This window comes from Calliopsis andreniformis, chromosome 8 (genome assembly GCF_051401765.1).
Source record: "Calliopsis andreniformis isolate RMS-2024a chromosome 8, iyCalAndr_principal, whole genome shotgun sequence".
NCBI lineage: Eukaryota > Metazoa > Arthropoda > Insecta > Hymenoptera > Andrenidae > Calliopsis > Calliopsis andreniformis.
The window spans coordinates 2567787-2589073 of NC_135069.1; the positions used below are offsets into that span (position 1 = coordinate 2567787).

Sequence of the window (21287 nt, forward strand, 5' to 3'; positions counted from 1 at the left end):
AATTTCGAGTGCAAGTTGCTATCGAGTTGACGCATAGGCGAGGACAGGAAGCGACAGAGATTACGCGAATCTAGGGGGAAACCAGTTGAGACAAGGCGCACCGTGCATGGGGACACGCTACTTTTGTTCTGAAAACTTTTGCCCAGGTTCAGAAGGTTATCTCGTTAGATTACACTTGTAGGTCACTTTGCTATTCCCCTGGAGCGGAGTCTCGCGTGTTACCGAGTCGCATCTTTTTCCTCTCTAATCACCATTGGTTACACAACGATCCACGCTTAAATAAAACACGTAGCCCCGTAGAGTGCCTATTCCACCAAGTCGTAATTTTGTTTAACTATCGCCGAGGTGAATACTACATCTCTCGATTACCATTTAATGATCTGTCATGCACATTGTGCAGGCCAATGAAAACGCACCAGCAACGATAATCGGAATGCGTTGTTCAGGGTTTCAAGGCCACTGGTGCTGTCGACCCTTGACATCTCACACCCCGCCAACGACACCTCCCACGGTTCTTGGATCGTTCTTTCACCGCGTCACCTTGGCACCGAACCTCCAGAGAGAAAATCTTTCTGGTTCTTGGAATTCGAACGCACTGATATTATTGGCAGCGACTGTCATCGAACAGTCGGATTCCATCGGACGAGCCTGTGGTAATTTCCATCAGACGAGTGGATCGATGGAAGTTAACGATCCTGCTAGAGATTCAGGAATAATCGGAAAGCAAATAGAAAAGATCGACCCAAGGACCAGGTTCCACGATTTGCATGCTCTGTGATAAGTGATAGTGCAAATAGTAGACACCAGGCTCTCTGTTTGCTTGGCCACGAACCCAATTTAATAACCTGTCGATATGGAAGTGAGATAAAAATTGAGATTATGAGATTACGTTACTTCACTTCCTAGAGTTCTGTAATTATAAAGTACAATTGATGTGAGAGAGCCTGGGTTCGTTAATAAAGCACTATTATCATTAATTTATACTACTTAGAGGAGCAGGATCAACCTCGACTGTCGTCTAATCCCCAGAGACTTCCCCATCAAACGAGTCGAAGCGTTTCAAATGAATTACAACTTCCAGCCGAATTGTAATAAATTAATAAGAAGACACGGACCGTGGTCTGTCAGTTACAAGCGTTACGAATGCAGGACACGTATCCACGCGCAGCGTCTGAGCGTTCATTAATTCACGGGATTAGAAATGGACCACCCGCAGCCTGGGGCCCAGCTCTTGGAGCCTGTTTCTGGCTTTCGTCACGTTCGAGCCTGGCTATAAAGATCAAAATGATTGTTCCTCTGATGTGGAAATTCGATCGACGCTCTGGACAAACTTGAATCCAGGGATAAAAGAATTCTGCAGAGATCTGAACTTTTGCACATAATTTTATTGTTTCGTTATCAAACACGGCGCGCCGGCACCGCAATCACGCGCTTCGTAATCCTTTGGCTTACAGATATACACGTTACAGCTTAGTGTAGAGACTAATACCGCTTCGTTCTGCACCTATGGTCTGAGATATGTCGAAGGCAGGTACAGGAGGTACGTTCGTGAACACTAAAGAGGTACGATATAACACACTACGACATTTGTTCGACACGTACAAAAATGATCTTCGTATCTCGGGACGCGAGGATGGTAGGGCACGAAATCGCTTTACAGAGAATATTCGGAGGCTGGGTGGACATTTTAGGGCGTGTGTGAGCCTTATCGCAACACCGATGTGTGCAACGTCAAGCCTGTGTCGGTAAAGTGGACTCGATATGTGTTATGATTCTTTTCGCTAAGTTCCCATTTGGATCAGCGACGCTCACAGATCAGCGAGTTCCCTTTACTACTACCGCTTACTTTCTAGTATGTTATATCTTACTCTATCTTGTTACTTGCGTTTTGAAAAGCGTGTAAGTCGGAGGGGAGGCTGATCACCCCGCTCCAAAAGTGATCGTATTTCCATAGAAATCTACAAAACCGTGCCTGATCAAAATAGAAGAGAAAAATAATGAAGGGTGGGACTTATCGAGGTGTAAAGCAGAATCGTCACGACTGAGGAAGTACACTAAGAAAGCTTCTTTAAAATATATTATACTTAGAAAAACGCTTACTGGTAAGCTTATACACGAAACAGTACATCTTTACGACAATCGAGAAGCTAACGAGAATGTTTGATCGAAACGACGCTTTTGATTTGAACCCTGACGACTCTCGATCGCGATTCGGCTTTGTTCGATCCATCGATTCGCGATTTTCTTATCGGGAGACATCTCGGGTAGGCGGAAGGAAACCTGGCCCACCGCCGCCGAAGTTTCTCCAGCGTATGCAACAAGCGTGACGATTCAAACCCTTCGCAAGAACGATGACAGGAACAAGCTGATCAGTAACGACCCTAAAATCATCATCGAGGTGACGCTGACGCTGGATGCTCCCGATAACTTGAGCTGCTTCATCAAGTCTGCAGGCACGTCCACGTACACCTTCTTCACTCCAACCTCTCGAATCAACTTTGACAGATTCTCTACGTCGACTTTATCGCCCTCGCTCGACCAAATCGTTAGCGTAGCGTTGCTAGAGCTGTTCTCCATCAGAGACATGATCTCTTTGGTACCGTTCGCAGCTAGGCCAGCTCGTACAGGGTAAGTTATCGGCTGGGTGACGTTGTGACCCTTTAGGGTGTCGATCATGTTCTGAACTTGCTTCTCCGTGTACCGACCTTCGGTGATGTTCTCTTTGGCTCCATATCTGAAATCCAGGATCGTTTTTAGATAGAGAACTACTTTGGGGAGAAGCTTAGATTCTTTGCTCCATAGTAAATATAATAAACTTCAAATGAGTAGATTGTAAACCTTTATGCTTCTTTAAGCATAATAATATAATACTTATACGAAATCTATAATATCCATAGAGTGAAAGAAACCTTTAATTAGGCTCCACTTCTCCAACTGTATTTATGAAAATAAGAAATTGCATAAAAATCCAGTCTATGGGACATTCTAGAGTTCGAAAAGAGTCCTCTCTCCCCCTAGAACCTTCTACTGTATTTTATCTTTGCAAAATTTGTAACATGCGCAAACATCCACGCACCTGGTTGTCCAGCCAACAGACAAGGTGAACTCAGGGAAATCTTTTGCTCCAGAGATGAACGCGTTGGCGTTCACTGGCTTAGTGGTCGCGTTCACCGGTCCAGGGAGTATGTCCGCGTTGATAAACACAGGGAACTTGAGCTGCAAGCGAACATCTTAAGTGATTAAAATCGAAGTGGGGCAAGTACGAAAAAAAAAAGAACGCGATACAACGCGGATGCCGAGGATTCTCGGGCACGGGGAGCCCTCGAGCATCGGTAATCGGGGCAGAAATAGCTCTCCAGTCCTAGAATACCATCCTTTAATCGAAGCGATCGCTCGAGCGCGTCGATCGCGGCTTCGCAAAGTCGGTCTAAAAATACGTGTACAGGGACTGTACGTACGCTATTGCGAAAGTGTTCCAAGATTGCCTTGCTCTCATTGAAGGCCTCGATGGACTTGAAGTCGAGCTTGATACCCTTGGTGCCGTTCTTGGTGACAATGTTGAGGAAGTTCTGCAGGGAGAGATCGCTGCTGTTGTCAGGGGGATGAGCCAATATCGGTATCGTTTGGTTGTTGGTAGCGGGATCATTGGTGGTGTTCAGAGTGCCCAGCACGACGTCCGCCTCCAGCATCATGATGTCGCCTTTAAAAAGGAAAGCAACGTAGGTGAGCGTGTACGTGAGCTGGTGGAAGAGGAGCGAGGGAGTCAGGGGAGAGGATATAACCGTGGCAGAGAAGCGCGGAGAGCAATTGCGCCGCGAGAAGAGAAAGAGAACGCGGAAGAATAGGAGTGTGAGAGGGAGAGGGAAAGTCGGCTGGTTTCAGTAGTCGCAGACACGTGCAACGAATATCGATCACGTCTAAAGAGGCTGAACGCTAACGACAGGATCCGACTTTCTCTGCTGGCGTTAAGTGCGACTCCTCAGACCCTTGATCTCGTCGAACTCTCGTCAAGAGGTCTTCGTACGCCCTTCGAACGTTTGCACTTTGCTCCCGTCGACGACGTACCGCGAGAGAAATTCGCTGCTCCTCCAGCTGGAAACAGACGCACGCAGTCGCCTTGACACATATTCCTCGAATCCCGGCCGCTGTTGTGGAAGGCTCGCTAGGCTTTCGCGATTTTCCACCGAGCTTTGATTAATCGAACCGTAATTGTTACGACAGCTCTTCGGTGGCTTTCGTAAGCTGGCTGGATTGGCGGACTCATGTCGAAGCGAAACGATGGATTCGACTTTTGACAGTCACCCCAGCTGGGAGCACGTCCCAACTTCCTGTTTTCGTCGCTGACGACGCGATCAATCGCGACGATTCGAGGATCAAGGTCGCGCGTGTCCGAAGACTGACCTGCTACAGGCAGCTTTAACTCGTTGCTCGGGGGATCTCATTGAGATTCTATGGAGCCGATAGTTTGTTTCTCGAAAATCTTTTGTCCTCGCCTCGACCTTCTTGTTTTTCTGAATATTAATTAAGCGGAGTGACATCCGGTGACGACATCTGGTCCCAATATCATTTCGACCTTCGAACTATTCTACGCTGTAGCTCTGGGAAGATTCTCTCTTATTCAAAGGAACTAAAGAAGTAGTGAAATAAAAGTACCAGGAGAATTGGACAGTAGGTAGTCAGACATATATGGAAAGAGATCAAAGTGTTTCTCATAATTGATACAGAAGATACCATTAATATCTTGGAAGTTAGATAGAAGAGTACTGAAATAAGAGTGCAAGGAGAATTGGACAGTCAGTAGTCAGACAGATGTAGAAAGTGACTAAATTGTTTTTTATATTTGATATAGTAGATAACAGTCATGCCTTGGAAGTTACATTAATAGAAAAGGGGCAAAATAAGAATGTAAGGGGAATGGGACAGTCGGTGGTCAGACACATATACAAAATAGCCCAGTATTAATGCCTATAATTATTTCATGATTTTTGTTAGATGCATTATTCTAATAACTAAAAATTTAAGTGATCAAATTTCCATTTCCCAAATATCGTCTTCTTTTTTACAATATGTACCACTCTATCGCGAATTCGTGCGAAATTTCAGCTGTCATAGATACTCTTCTCTGAAAGCTTGTACTCAAACTCAGAAACCAATATTATCTCTCGAAAAATGCTACACTATCAAAGGAACAGAAATAGCCCTGGGGTTTGCTGGTCAATGCATTTTGCGAGTACAAAGGAAAATGAATTTTTCAGCGAGTTTCCTTGTAGGATTTTCGAAAACGATTATTCCTAGTCGCGGTTAGTCTGAATAGCTACCTTCGCCTAAAAAGAATTTAATTGATAGTTATTAATGCGACGATGGCTGAATGTGATTGTCTCGCGGACCTTTGACACCATTTAAATTTCGCCGTGTCGCTTGGTAACGAGAAACGGTTCGAGTACCGCCTCGGATGCTGTTCTGCCCGCGTTAAAGAAGAAGGACCGAGACGATATGAATACGAACACGAGACTCGTCGACGAGAGCTTTGCAAAGCGTTCAAAGCGGATGAAAGGAACCATCTTGTCATCGGTATTCCAGGTTCCCCGTAATTGCAGCGTCTGACAATGTTTCGCGACCAGGCTTCTTCTACTTGCGATCGACTCACCCTTTTCAAGCGTCTCGTTCAGCAGAGCTAGGGAATTCACAGCGTGAGCCCAGGAGATTTTCGTCAGGTTACCATCGATGCTGGGAAAGAAGATTGCTGGGTTTGACGTGACGTTGCACATGGCAGCTTCTGAAACAGATATACGTCTTTAAGTTAGAGCAGGCTCAGGTTGATCGGAACTCGATCGTCGGCATTAATATTCTCGAGCCCCCTCGACCTCTGACCCAATATTCGGCTGGGTCGCTTCGTAATTGAGTGAACTACGAATTCCTCGCGAGGCTGCGGAATAGATGGTCTCTATGGTCTCGGAGGGAGGGGGACGAAGAATCTCGTCCTACTTCGCTCATTGTGTCTCGAAGAAATCGATAATCACGTTTATTTGTTACCGTCGTTACGCTCTCTGCCATTATCGGTAATCATTCGCCTGGGAAAAAGTATTCGACTTCGTTATGCAATAAAGGAAATTCGTGTCTGATAACTGCCAGGATATTATCCCCGAAATCATGAATATAGATCGCGAATTTTACTTGGTCGAATCGATACGAGGCGAACCGGTGCTAGAATGGTTTCAACCGACCCGTTTCCGGTCCAGCAGACGTGTGCAAGGTCCAATCGACTATCGAGGCACGAGAGAAAACGAGCAAACGGTTTTCCGTTTTTTACTTCGCATGAATAACAAGCTTAGTATAGAGTAGCGAGACGTTATTCGTTTATTCTTGGCAAGATTGAATTGAAGTGTAGGGCTACAGCCCTGGGCCTCACCCTTTAATAGGCTCAATTTTTCCAAATTTCTAGATAATAGTAAATAGTTGTTCTTCATAGAACCCTCTCAAAAAGTAGAGAATATTTTAGTATAGTATCCACCCCCTCTAGTCGTAATTCCTGGAAACACAGAAATTCCCATAATTCTTCTCCAGATAGAGTTGCATTTCACGCTTCGCTCCTTCCCTAGAATCGTGTTATCGCCTTTATTCGAACTCAGCATTCTCAGCGCTCCAACAATTCGCCCTCAGTCCGAAGAATTCTGAAAGCCCTTTCTTAATGCGCTTTAAGCCTCGCTATCTCGACTTCCGCATCCACGAACCTCCCTTTCACGCGCGACACTTCCGACCGACTTATTTCCGAGCCATCGATTCCGTACAGTGCTCAGTCTGTCCGCAAATCGGTCGTCGACCACGACACCCAAGATGCAACACCCTTCCTTCCCTCCACTGTCCCTCGTCCCCCTTCGAGCCCACGAGCCTTCGGGTTCGAAGCGAGACTGACCTCGAACGGGCACGAGTTACAGCAACGTCGCTCTAATTGGCTGAACAATCGATCCTCTGTCTACGAGGGGCTCGAGGGTTCCTAATAACGCGTCATCCTTATGCAATACTCGTTTCCGACACTCGTATTTTAAAACAGGAACAAACTGGAAGTTTCTCGAGCGCGAGTTCCTTCCTCCACTTCCTCCACGCAGTCCATATTTGCACGCGTGAGTCATCGTCACATGGACACATCGCAACTTTCTTGCACGCATGGCAGCTTGTTTGATCGATGCATCATCGATTTCAGGGGAACGTAATCCTTTGCCAGCGAGCTCGAGCATGTGCGTCTTACGAAACGATTTATTCGTCTGTTATCGCCATTCACGAGTCCCTCGAGTGTTTTCCTTTTCGGCTATTCGTAAGAGAAGTTTCGGCTCGATGGAGAGCGGAGATAAGAATCGCTACGACGTCCGGTTTCCTCGAGTGAAAGCAAGTTTTAGGAGAAGTGGCTAGCTCCCAGCCTTCGTCCACTTTCCTCGGGCTTAGACTGCACTTTTGCTGCCGTGCGGATTTCCGACGGAATTACCGGGATACGTCGTGGTATCGAGTTCAGTTCACCGAGCGGGTCGACGGGGCTGACTTATGGTAATCGAGGGAGCTCGAATCCGGCTTCCGATTCGCAGCCAAACTATCGGAAATTCCAATCTCCACGGCTAAGCCCAGATCGGATTTTGTCGAATATCAAGGTCCTGCCTGCTTTAACTGGTCTTTTGGAGTTGAATATGCGATGGAGATAGACATATCTATTTAGGACATATCTGTTAATCTTCAGTTGATAATTTCCTTCATATTACAATAGTGGCTAATGCAATTGCACGACTGGTTAAAACTACTCTTTGTTGAATGTGAAAGTAATTATAAATGTGATATGGTAACAGTAGCCACTATTGTGCATGTAATATTTATTTAAATTACATCTGACAGTATAAAGATAATTAATGGTAACTATAATACCCAGAGGAGCACGAAATCCAATTGGACACGAGTTCCCCAAGTTCTCAGTGATATATGTTTGCCAGAAATACTTGACCTTCCCCTATTAACACATTCCCAACCTCTGGAGTAAGTTTGCTCGTTTCATTGCGCGTTGAATGTTTAAACCAGTAAATTATCGCCACACATATTGCACTATGTGCATATAACTTCTAATTACGATAAGTGTTAATAGTGTCATTACAGGGTAAACTTTTTTGTTGCCTAGGGCTGTAGATAACAGAGACAGTATCTACAACGCACGACAAGTCGAGCATAATTGGCACACTTAGCTGTGCTAAGACAACGTACTGCGTTTCGATGCACATTGTCATTCTACCTGTCGCTGCGAGTACGGTGCATATCGATGCATAGAGTCGTTAAGACTGCGATCACAGGGCGTGCACTCTTTTCCCCATGACCTGGAATCGAGTTTGAATATCGACTACGTTTCACCGTGACGCGCAATTTAGTTGACGGACAGAGGAAGGTGTCATTAACGACTGCCCTCGCGACTCAAGTTTGAAGACGATCCATAGAAGCTTCGGGAAGGTCGCGGAGCTACGCCGTTCCACGTCGAATCGAAAGTTCCCGCAGAAGTTTCGTCGACAGTGGCTCTGTCAACGATGGGCACCGCTCACAGGCCGACACAGACCCTGACAAAATAGTCTTGATACGATAATAATGCCGCGATAGATCGTCATCTATTTATACGACGCGATGCCGTACAAGTTTGTTGGCACCGCGTGATACGCGGCACGACAAAAGGATTCGAAATGTCACGCTGTCCCTTCCTGTTCCCGCGATCCTATCACGCCTGATTCGTGACGCAATCCTCGGGGTTTCGAGATTAATCGCGCTATTCCTAAGCCGCTGGATACCTTTGCGAGTGGCCGAGAAGTCATTCCGAAATTTGTCTGCTTCGTGGCTTTGTAGGACACCGAGAGGGATAACTCTGGTCCCACTAATCGATATACTGTGGCTTTATGCAGGGACACGTAGAGAAGCTTGTAATTAGAAATTGTGATCAGAGAATAATATCTATGATTTTAGGCCATTATGAACTTGTGTAGTAGTATCCTATGGCAACCATGATATTTTTAGTCATTGACAAGAGTACCCATCAGTAATCGAATAGAGTAGGACACTTCGATTAGTCGACTGAAGATCGAAGTCAAAATTAAAGTGTTTCTTTGGTACCAATTTTCTAAATTTCTAAATTTCATTATCTACACTGTTATTAAATTTTGAACCTTCTGCTCTGAATCCTATTGTACTCTGATTATTAATAGGTCAAGTAATGGAATTCATGGATAGCAGGAAATGTAATCAGCATTCGATTAATGAAGACGTAGAGAAGTTATTAATTTAATTAGCTAGGGAAGCTAATGAAAAAATTGTAATGAGAATGTTAGTTATCATTTTAAGTCCATGTGAGCTAATATAAGCGATATCTCATGGTAACCATGATAGATAATATTTTCCATTATAAGAGTATACCCTCCAGTAAGCGAACCCTCCTCTAGCTCATTGTTCATGCACAGCACACTAGTACTCGAGGCGATAGGGTATCGGTATCAGAAGGTAAATTATTTACGCAAACGTCTGCGTGCTGGTAGAGCATAAATGCAACGTTGAATATTTTCCACCGATGTTCCCAGACTTTTGAAACCTGAATATTCCAAGAAAATATCAGTACACGGAATATTTTTTAGTCCAAGTGATGAGATTATGAAAGAACGAGTTTCTGACGCAGTTCTAAATCTCTGCTATGATTCATGCTAATCGAGATATCTGTTACAAATTCATCGCGTGAGAAAGCCCAGCTTCAATGGACTCGCGAATCGGCGTTTGCATAGCAAAGATCAAATACCAGTCCCTTCCAGGAGCAAATATCAGACGTACGTGCGCATACCGATTTGATATTCTTCCAAGAATCCCTTCTAGACGATACAAGGTCCGTAACAAGACTCAGGGCTGGATTCTTTCAGTCACGACATTCGATGAAACCTACCTCGATATTTCGGGCACGTTTCATTACATCACCTTCCTTTAAACGTAATCCAGATCTGTATCTGTACGCTCAAAGGCCGAATTTACAGGTTTTTATCGAATACGTGAATCACGATCTAAAGAAAAAAAGAACAGGATCCGATGCTTGCTCGTCAGTGTACAGACTCCGTTACCAGTTCGTTATCTCTCGCCTTATCATTGGCAAATATTTCTCCAGCAGCCATATTTTTCTCTCGTCCCAACGAAATTGGAGCGTGTACGCTTTCGAGACTCATACAAAACGAGAATTACAATGCGTGAATCACTTTCCTTCGCGTAGATAAGAATGCAGTTGACCGAGCACCTACACCTTCCACGGCAAACAGACACTGTGTGCTCGTCGTTTGCGCAAACGATAGCGGGACAAACAGATTCCGACGATATTGAAGCCTTGGTGACGCCTTCGCGATGGCAATTGAAAATTCCAGCATTAGGCGTGATTAGAAGGGTTGGGCTAGCCTTATCGCTTCAGGCGAGAGCGCTAATGTTATCACCTATCATGCTCGCCTATCCACCATCTCCATTTCCTGTTCTTGTTTAGCGACCGATGATGTCCTATCGATTTTGATTAGATACTCGATCTTGAGCTGGTGTACCAGAAGCAGAATAAATACTGTTCTAGCATATACACGTTTCACAGTGAGCCTTTTTTATTCTTGTAGCCGCCAGAGCTCCTGTCTCGCGATGAAATATTGCGAAGCTTCTATTCGCAGAAACTCACAATAATATTTACTGCAAACGATACATGGACGAGTCAACATGTTCTGCAGGCTGTTTATATGTGACAGGAGCCTGTTAATTAGTCCGCTAACGGGTTGCTCGTATTTATCATTCGCTAAGTGGGAAACTTCGCTTATGTATCGATCCGTGGTTTCGCCGATTAGGCTAATTAAGACTTATTGAAACATGTGTAATGGGCTTGGCCAGGCGATCATTAATTTTTCAAGGCTAATTGTTTGCGCGATTCTCGGTTGCGTGCCATTAGGCGTGTACTCTGACCCTTCTTCTCTATCGTGTCGTCGACTCTTCGGGAAGATGAATCGTAATTATGGAGCAGAGTAGGTTACCTATTCCTATTTCTGTGCTTTCAGAATAGAATTATTTACAAAAGAGAACTGTTTTCTAATTTTACTCATTACCATGTAAGATTAACAAATGTATCACACTTTTAATAAATTCAGATTCTATTCTACAGGCGCAGGAATAGAGATAAGTACCCTATTCGTAGGGCAAAGTTAACCAACTCAATTTTATATTATTATTATTTATTATACAAAAATCACAATTTGACAAATGACACTTCCATTTCGGTTAACTTTCCTCTACACATTTATTTCATTCTCAGGATAATTCATTACAGTGTACAAAATATATCAGGGCTCTTAAACTGAAATTTCCATCGAAACTCGCAAATTTCCACCCACGAAGGCTGTAGTGGAGCGATATCGCTTAAATAGCCACCGCAGTTGCGTTTTCCTCGCCTTGCCGCGCAACAAACCAACGAGCGTTAACGAGCGTCACTGGGAAAACGATAATTGGTTGGCAAGGCGCTTTCGAAACTCTAGTGGGGCTTCAAACACCGCCGAACCGAATTTCCTTGACTTTCAAAAATTCTCCAACCTCGCGATTGGCTTTCGAGACGTCTGTTATCCTGTCGAGCTGACAGGCGACCGAAAACAGTTTATTTTCGCAGCATTTTTGCGCGTCGACGTTACTTGCATATCGCTGCCGCGCCGACAGGGTCACGATGTTAATCTATTTTTAAGAGCAGCCCACAAAGAGCCTAGCTCCGTCTGAAAGCGCTGAAAAATCCCGGACGAGGGATAAAAAGCTCGCAGGAAAGTGGCTGAAGCACAGCCGAGGTGGGTTACGCCCTGGCAGCGTTTGCATTTCGAAATTAATCGCGTCCCCCGCCCCGATGCAATGGAAAACAAACGGCCAATTTATTAAATTCGCGCCTCCACTCCTGCGAAACCGAACACGCCAGATGCATGCTCCGTTATCGTTGCTAATCGATCGCGCGACTCGGAACAGCCAGTTCGATCTTAAAATTAAATAAACGTGGGCTCGTGTTGAGTTGAAGACATGGTGTACTGTGCTTCGTGTAGGTTCATGGCGTTTTGACGAGTTTATAGCGAAGGGATGTATGGATATATTCTTGAGGTATATTCTTCTTTATGGTGATTCACGTTGGTTTTATGAGATATGTGAGTGACAGGACTTGTAAGTAAATTCGTGAATACTGTAAATGGCATTGAGAGTTAGCGGATGGTTGCAGAAAGTGATCTGTTGATTTTAACTCTGCTAGGCTTCTTGGATCATCCTTAAGCTTCACAGTTCTAGGAAGAATATTCATAAAAAGAAGCTGATGAACGTTGTGTCTCATACATTCTCAAAAACAACGTAGCAGAGTTAAAAAACGAGTGTCTCACAGTCGTCAAAGATAGTCCAAGACTCGGAGCACCACTTTTACCGCGGTTTCAGTAAAAAAATCGATACTCAAGAGTCCCAAACAGCTTGCACCCCCTTTTCGATCCAAACCACGAAAAAATCAGGCTCCAAATCACAGACATCGAACTCGAAGCATCATTTCCATCTCGAATTGCATGAATTCGCGCCACACTCCCAAACACCATAACCAAAGGATCCCCAATAATCTCGAAAGCCCCATGGATCGAATCCTCGATCCCCTCGAGTGATCGAGCGATTCTGAACCCCATAGTTCTCGAGTGTTCTCCCTGGTCGCGCGCTGTATTCGTTAAGAACGTTTCAGAGAGACTTACGGATCGCTGCCAGCAGGAGAATGCTCGTTATTGCACCCTTCATGGTCCCTCGCGGCGAACACTGTGCACCCGTGAAGACAGAATGGAAGGAAGAGACAGGCGCGCGAGAACTGCGTTACAGACGCTCGTGCAGGCTACACCTCGGTCTAGGGAGAGGCAGAGAGAGAGAGGCAGAGAAGCGACGCGGTCGCTCAACGACACCCGGTCAACTCGGCAGCCTCGAAACGACTGACTGTCGTCCCGAGGCGTCGACCGATCGTCGAAATCCAAGCGTATACAATACGGAGCCGCGTGCACACCGAGCTGCCCCTGCCGGCTCTCCTGCCCATATTCCGCGGACCCACCCAAGCACACACGTGTCCCTTGGACACTTCATGGTCCCAGACGATCCGTGGAACGTGGGGTGAATAAGCGACGGAGGGAACGGGGGAACAGGTACCGAGGGGAGAGGAAGGGCCCTCGATGCGAACGGGGTACCCCCAGGATGCGTGGATCGAATTAGAAGTTGCTCTGGGAAGAAAGGTCTGGCTACTAGCGGCGTTTAGAGTTCAAGGGGGATCGGGATGGATTGGGTTACCCCACTTCAGCCACGCCGAAAAATTCGCGTGAACGTTCAGCTGAGGGAGCTAGTCTGAGCGATATGACAGAAGTGTTACTTGGGAAAGATTCTTTTTCAAGTGGAAGCCATGGGAAACGGCCTTTTTTAGAGTTTATGTACTTTTTGTGGGGGGATCGTGGAGTTTAGAGAAAGGCGATTTTTGAGTATTTGATATATATGGGTGTGAGGCAAGATCTTTGTCATATTTTTTTAAATTCGCATTTTAGTAAGGAGGAGAATGAGAATTTGTCACTACAAAATTAGTATCTTGAGAATAAAAGTCTGTGACCTAGATCAGACTTCACACCCTCGAATGTGCGTTACACCATTGCTCCAAAATGAAAAAACCAAGAATATTCATATTAAACATCAATATGGCTATGGATGGAACCACAGTGAAAAAAGCATGGAATTGTTTCGCTGAAACTTTGCGGAATCTAATTTTGAAGTTTGACGTACTTTCAAGTACTCGAAGCTCAATACTGTAGAATGAAAAAACAACCAAGGTGCTGAAGTGGAGCAGATAAAACCAGGTGCTGACTTATCAGAAAAGTGTTCGGATATTGCACATAATTGATAGCGTTTTCGGATCGATAGTCAGCGACCGAAAGGGCAGATAACCAGCGCATCTGTGTAAACGGTGGATTCATGAAACGTGAGATATTCTGTCTCGCGACGCGGAAGCGAATTTCCGACGATCATCGCGATTCCACGCGACCGACTACATATTCAATTCCAGCCCAATTTAAATAATCCCCAGCCTCGATTAATCACTTCAGTAACCAAATATTCGACTCCATAGATATCGTATCGCGAACATTTTCACAAGCTGCCCCTTCATCTCCCATCTTTTCCATCGTTCTTAATCGCGAATGATTCGCGAATGATTCGTCGCGAGCCCACCGTAACAATAATTACACCGAATCGTGCACACGTGAGCTGTCATTAGCATTCAGAAGCGCAGCGTGTATCCTGACGAAAAATTCATCGCTGCGCGCGACATGTGTTCAGCACACGAGCCCTAAACGAACCATAAACGCGACAACAGGGGTCGTTTTCCAAGAGTGGACGAGGGTCGGACCAGGAACATCTGTCGAGAATTCGCAAGGGGTAACACTGTAAAGGCAATTTGGCAGGACACAGTGCGCCACGGTTTTTTCACTCTTATCGCGTGACGCGAAAGAAATTTCTGACCGTCATGGCACGCCCATATCATGTAATCCTTTCTTATTAGTACTATCGCGATGTTTTTATCCCTAAGTAATATATAAGCTTGACACAGGAAAATATAATTAATTCCAGTGTTTGGATCTGCTTCAATTTTAGTGTCAAGTGATTGCGTATTGTTATAAGGTGTTACAAGTTTATGGAAAAATACTGTTTCTTATCGCTCTTCATGAACTCTCAATCAGACCTTGTTCATACACGATGTCCGATGTTGATCAACGATAAGATGTGCTGACTGAAATATGACGAAAGTCTCTCGGAATTTCGATTCTAGTTCCTCGTCTCTGCTTCCACGAAAAATTTCCTGGTCTCTGAGTAATCTGCAGGTTGGATGACACTGTCGAATGGTTCGACGTGATGAATAATTCTGTTCCTTCGATCGGATTTAATGAATATGTTCGATTAATCATTCCATGATTTATCGTCGCGTTGTCTGACTGACAGATAGTAGGAAGGAGGAAAGAAGGGCGTACAATTGCACCATGAACAGAGCGAGGAAGAATGAGGGGTCAGCTCTGTTAATAGGTCAACTTCGCGAGGCAACAGTCACGCGATTTTTAAGGGAAAAACGAGGTATTTATTTAACGCGATAATTGCGGCCTTTTTGTCGCTGCCGAAAGTTTTGTCACGTTAGGGTGGAGAATAGCGTACACGTGGCGTCATGAAACAGTGAAGTAAGTAGGCTCTAGGGAAATTCTTTTCCTGCAATGTCCACCTTTTTATGGATATTACGAAGGCTTTGAGCTTTTAGCGGAACGTTCTTCGTTTAAGCTCACGATTCCCAACCTGTGGGTTGTCACCCCCAAGGGGATGCAAAGCGTTTCTTCCACGAATATGAATGATAACAATTAGTTTAATAGAAAATTTTATTAGGTCGAATTTTTGTTCCTCTCTGTTTCGTCGAAGTTTCCTGAATAATTTATCAGTAACTGTAAACTGCGAATGAATCATATGTCTTATCAGGCCAAGGTAGAATCGCTTAAAGCTCAAGTACAGAGTCTCAGGAATTGAAACATTTGAAAATTGAAAACTTTGAATTGCACTTATGCCCTCAGTAACCCCACACTTATGAGAGCCTCAAGTTCCACGTCAGAACTGAGCTTCCTCTGGAAAATGCTGGAAAGCTCTGGCACGAACGCTTCTTCGCCCAGAATCTCCATTCTTTTCCAGAGGAGAGAGGCACCCTACGATATCCAAGGATGCCTATATGCATTATATTTGTGGTAGCAGCATCTCGTTAATGGAATAAATAGATGAATAAAACATAGGGGTGGAGGAAGGATGCCGAGAGTGTGGCCCAGTGAGGCCACGAGGCAAAAATGAATTTTTAATTTCACGTGTTCGCGCTTCCTGCCTCCTGTGACGTGGGAGGGGTCTCAAACGACGTTCTTCCGGGACTGGAGACTCGACCACGACCCTCGCGAAAGCTTCTGTCGAGGTCGTCCGTAAATCGGCCATAACTCCCGGACTTGTCCTTGACTCGTTCCCGGGGCCGCGCGCAAGGAAATGAAAATGCATCGGTGCATTCCGAATTTTCCAGGTCGCTCATGGATCCGTGTGTGCGTGCGTGGCCGTTTGCGCGCGCACCAACGTAACTGAGCATGTACACCCCCTCTCAAAAGTATTAGGACACCTGCGTGGTCACAAGAAATGTCTGGAAAAAGTTAGCGAAGCTTTGTAAACTTTGAATATTAAATTCTTTTTTAGCTGTGGTAGAGGGTGATTCAATGAACACCTTACGTGTCAGGTGATTTTAATACTGTTTTAAAGTCTTCTGAGATTTCTGAATTCTGGCTATTCCATATTTTTCTATTGGCCTCCAGAATTTTTTTACAATTTTTGAAAACTATTCATCTGGAGATATCATATTTACACAGTCTTGAGAGATAAAGAAGATGCCAGCAAAATAGTCTAAAGAATTAGAAATGACTAAAAAACTGATTTGGTACTGATAAAGCACTTGCAGTAGAAAAGTCCACAGGAAATAGTATGTGTCCTAACACTTTTGAGCGAGGGTGTATATACAGGCGGGCTCAGGGCCGACGTTGTTCAGATACAATAGAAAAATGGGTGTTTCCCTGAGACAATGGGGAATACTCTCCTTTGTCGTTCGAGTCGAAGGTCCCTTCGACTGTACTCTCTCCTTCCATTGGTCAGCTCCTTCCCTCTACCTCGAGTACCGTCTGATATCCTCTTTAAAGCCCTCCACGGAATCGAAACTGCCTGGCAGACGTGACAATTAGAAGTTCCAATCGTACCTAGCGAAGAAAACTGCCTGGGACAACGTTGCTCAACACTCTTGCGACTCTAAAATGCGACATGGTGGGTACACCACTGTCTATGGTTTTTTCCCTATACTGAAACCGGTTATGGGGACTCTCATCTCTGAGTATGATCACTTAGCTCAGTGCTTCTCTTCGATATAGGCTCAGTTCTTACTGATGAATACATAGAACAGCGAGAGAATAGTCTGAGATACGTTCCTGAGATCACTTTGCGTTCGTAGTAGCTTAGAGTGCCTCTATAGAAGATACGAGCAATAGCGAAGCTCTGTCGATCTAAGGAAGCAAAGCTCAGTCTCTCTAAATGTGCCTTGAATCTCAAACAGAGATTTATCGCTACTCCAGCGAAGAGAAGAAAGGTTCACGAGCCTCGACAAGCGGAAAAGGAGTTTGAACGAGCCTCGACGAAGGCATTTCGTTGGTTATTGATTTTCGAGCGAGTCGCGGGAACTGGAGGACCGAAATTGCTTTCTTAACACCCAGTCTCATTTCCATTCAATTAGTCCACGGACGATGTCCTCGCTTCGCGAGTCTGTGTCCTCCTTTTCCTCCTATCTCGAATTTCTAAATGGCTGCGATGATTTATGTACAGACAAGTGATCGAGAAAATCGTATTCCGCTATTCTGAAGTAGCTTAGGTCGTTTCAGTTTCATTTCGTTTCGATAGTCTCCTTCAACGCTCGTGCATTGTTTTTCAGTTCTTTCTTTTGCTCTGAATAATTCAGTTCACACGCGCGCTATGAATTATTTTCTCGTTGAACGTTGGTAGCGAGCTGTCGTAAGAGAGATCGTTCCTCGTATGACTTTAGTCATCGTAGCGTCTTATCAGCGTCGTGGTATGGTATTTAGAATTAGCTCTCACCTGGCATGGGTCTTGTTTGAGGAGGGCCAAGAATTCTCAAGAACGATGGTCTTCAAGTGACATCGATCGCGCACTAAAGATTGTGGGAAACAGAAGGTTGCATATTGTTAATGTTAATGAGTATATTATATAAGCGACGATCAATACACGATCGTGGTTACCTTCTGTCGAACAAGTAACTGGGAGGAAAACTGTAACTGTGGAGTTATCAGTTTGTGGGAGCTTTGTCGCTCGACTGTCTGTCTTATCACGGTCGAAATTCACTTAGTGTCCAACAATCGGTAATACATGGAATATTAAATTAAAGTATTGATATAACGGTTTGAGAAAAATTATTTAGGGAAAGTAGAATAAGCTGGGAAAGTGAGACCACCTATTTTGTATTATATTATCTTATGCATTACATTTAATACTCATACACGAGTGAATCAATCAGCTTTGCAATGTTTGTGGGGTTTTATGGCTTTTGGTTCTGCTTGACTTGACTCGAAGATTGTTTCATAAGTTTTTACCAGATGTTGTTTATTTGTTACAGGGATCTTGAAGCGTGTAAAGTGTTCACGGCTGCCTGTGTATCACGTTTCCTTATCTTCTAGACTCTTAATTTGTCCGCTGAAATGAGATGAAAGATCGAAGTTAAATCAGTGATCATTGGAGAGTCAAGGTACTCTGTAAAGTCTTAACGCTAAGGTACATATACCTCTGTTCCATTATTCAGCACTTATAACTGTTAACAATTGGTACAAGAACATATGTGCCACTATTGTTAACAGTATGTGAAATGTATATCAATTGTCAATATAATTGTTTTTCTCTTTTCCAGGGTTTATGCAATCATTAGTTGGAGGAGCTGCTTCAGTACTTAGGCTTTTGTTAATGTTTGTCGAAGTGAAGAAAAGATAGGCAACCCTTTGACAAAGAGCATAGGATGATTAGAATCGATTTGAGCTTGTGTGAGTGATAATAATAGGCTCGCGAATAGCTCTAAAGCAATTCCCTATGTGTATACTCAATAATGAATTAAAAATGAGCATTGTAACTAATATACCACGGTACATATTGAATAAGATATTGTAAATACTTATTTATTTCTTATATTCTTTAATAATTCAACCTTTATAACTCTTATGGAATCGTTATAAATGATTGTGTAACACTAATCTATAATAAAATTAATTATTTATTGTTATAAACTGTTTTGTTTAAATTTCTCTATTACAAAAACTAAAAAATCTATTATTTCTTAATATACGAACAATATAATGATCCTAAATCATCGTAGAGGTTCTGTACATCATCATACAATAGTAAAAGTTCAAGAAATTCGTTTATTTATTGCAAAAAAGCACTTGAAAAATTTTTAAGGGGCACCGCACCCTGATGCTACGGGCCTTAAGAAAAGTCACTCGCGACAGCTTCGCCATCTAGCGGTGGTCCACGAACTAACATTTGCGGTAAGGATCGTATCACCGAGAGCTAGCACCCTCTAAGAAAATATTAAAAATCATTAAATAACAATTATACAACAATAATACTGTGTAAAATCATTCAGAATATCGTTTCAAACTGTAGTCTGCATTAGACAATTGAATTTGAGCAGTGAATATATTAAAAATGATGAATTATTACAGATTTTATACTTTTTAACAATTTGAGCTGCTAATAACTAATTTATTCATATGTATGTTACCTACTATTCATTTATAAGCTTATTCTATACCATTTTCCATAATAATATTGTCTATTTATTGCAAAAACAGTATTTAAAAATTTTAAGGGGCACCGCATCCTGATGATACGGGCCTTAAGAAAAGTCACTCGCGACAGCTTCGCCATCTAGCGGTGGTCCACGAACTAACATTTGCGGTAAGGATCGTATCACCGAGAACTAGCACCCATTAATAAAATATATATAATCATTAAATAACAATTATACAGCAATAATACTGTCTAAAATCATCCAGAATATTGTTTCAAACTGTAGTCTGCACTAGACGATAAAATTTGAGCAGTGAATATATTAAAAATAATGAATTATTACTGATTTTATACTTTTTAACAATTTGAGCTGCTAATAACTAATTTATGCATTTATATGTTAACTACTATTCGTTTATAAGCTTATTCTATACTATTTTCCATAATAATATTGTCTATTTATTGCAAAAACGGTATTTATAAATTTTAAGGGGCACCGCACCCTGATGATACGGGCCTTAACAAAAGTTACTCGCGACAGCTTCGCCATCTAGCGGTGAGCCGCGAACTAACATTTTCAAAATTGTTAATTATGCGTAATTTAACAATGTAGAATTATTGTAGGACCTCTATACACTACTATGCTACAATTAAAGTTAATAAAATTTGTTTATTTATTGCAAAAACTGCATTTGAAAGTTAGTGGTAGAGCCTTGAACGTACAATGACTAAAACATGATTATTTACTAATATTAGTGCAATTTAATTATGTAGAATGATTATAGGCCCTCCAGGCATTATTATACAACAATAGAAGTTCACAGAATTTGTTTATTTATTGCACAAAATACATTTGAAAACTTGTAGCAAAGCCTTGAGAATATAATAAACAAAATATGATTATTTACTGATATAAGCACAATTTAATCATATAGAATGATTGTACGGCCTTTAAGTATTATTATACAACAATATAAATCTGTAAAATCTGCTTATTTATTGCAAAACAGCATTTGACAGCTAGTAGCAGAGCGTTAGGGATACAGAACCTGAAAAACCAATTATTTATTAATTTATACGCAATTTGATAATGCAGAATGATTGTAATACCTCTATGCATTATTATACAACAATAGAAATCTCTATAATCTGTTTGTTTATTGCAAAACAGCATTCGACAGCTACTGGCGGAGACTGAAGAATACAGAACCTGAAAAAACCAATTATTTATTACTTTATATGCAATTTGATGATGCAAAATGATTGTAATATATCTATGCATTATTGTACAACAATAGAAATCGCTAGACTCTGTTTGTTTATTGTAAAACAGAATGTGACATTTAGTGGCGAAGCATTTGGAATACAAAACCTGGGAAACCAATTATTTATTAATTTATGAACAAATTAATGATGCACAATGATTGCAGTAACTCTATGCATTATTGTACAACAGTAGACATCCCTAGAATTTGTTTATTTATTGCACAAACAATATGTGACAGCTAATAGTGAAGGGTTAGGAATTTAGAAACTGAAAAACCACTTATTTGTTAATTTATTCACAACCTGATGGTGTAAAATAATTATAATACATCTACGTATTATTATTGAAGAATAGAAGTTCGGAGAATTTGTTTATTTATTGTAAAAACAATATTCGGAAAAATAGCGCTAAAATCGTACTGGTGGCGCCATCTAGCGGTGGCGCCCGGGTACTAAAACTGCGAAACCTACTTTTTAGTACCATGGCGCCACCGCTAGATGGCGCCACCTGTACCATTTCAGCGCTAAAATTTTACAAATGCTGTTTTTACAATAAATAAACAAATTCTATGAACTTTTATGGTTGCATAATA

General features: G+C 42.7%; 1 protein-coding gene and 2 long non-coding RNA genes across 6 annotated transcripts in view; 1 reads left to right on the forward strand and 2 right to left on the reverse strand.

The window, feature by feature from the left end:
* LOC143182235 (uncharacterized) overlaps positions 1–18860 on the forward strand; it is a 66912-nt gene extending 48052 nt beyond the window's left edge. For 3 of the 4 annotated variants that reach the window (XR_013002411.1, XR_013002413.1, XR_013002412.1), the window contains 2 exons: positions 18266–18420; positions 18554–18860. This is a non-coding gene — a long non-coding RNA (uncharacterized LOC143182235). Of the gene's footprint in view, positions 1–18265; positions 18421–18553 lie in introns of those variants that run through there. The other variant, XR_013002410.1, reaches the window with a different exon arrangement.
* On the reverse strand, positions 2060–12977 carry LOC143182228 (protein FAM151B). The gene is made up of 5 exons (XM_076383117.1): positions 12762–12977; positions 5648–5776; positions 3459–3700; positions 3077–3216; positions 2060–2734 (listed from the first exon to the last, which is right to left on the reverse strand). The coding sequence occupies exons 1-5, from the start codon at positions 12802–12804 to the stop codon at positions 2332–2334; spliced, it is 957 nt and encodes a 318-aa protein (XP_076239232.1). The 5' UTR covers positions 12805–12977; the 3' UTR covers positions 2060–2331.
* A 1381-nt stretch (positions 18861–20241) lies between the features above and the next one.
* Positions 20242–20985, reverse strand: LOC143182237 (uncharacterized). Its single transcript, XR_013002414.1, has 2 exons — positions 20539–20985; positions 20242–20477 (listed from the first exon to the last, which is right to left on the reverse strand). It is a non-coding gene; the product is annotated as an uncharacterized LOC143182237 (long non-coding RNA).
* Between the last annotated feature and the right edge of the window lie 302 nt (positions 20986–21287).

Excerpts from the sequence above, each read along its gene's own strand:
- LOC143182228 (XM_076383117.1), bottom strand. The coding sequence starts at position 12,804 with ATGAAGGGTGCAATAACGAGCATTCTCCTGCTGGCAGCGATCC. Across the intron at positions 3,701-5,647 it reads GAACGAGACGCTTGAAAAGG|GCGACATCATGATGCTGGAG; the intron begins GTGAGTCGATCG and ends TCCTTTTTAAAG. Across the intron at positions 3,217-3,458 it reads TGGAACACTTTCGCAATAGC|CTCAAGTTCCCTGTGTTTAT; the intron begins GTACGTACAGTC and ends GTTCGCTTGCAG.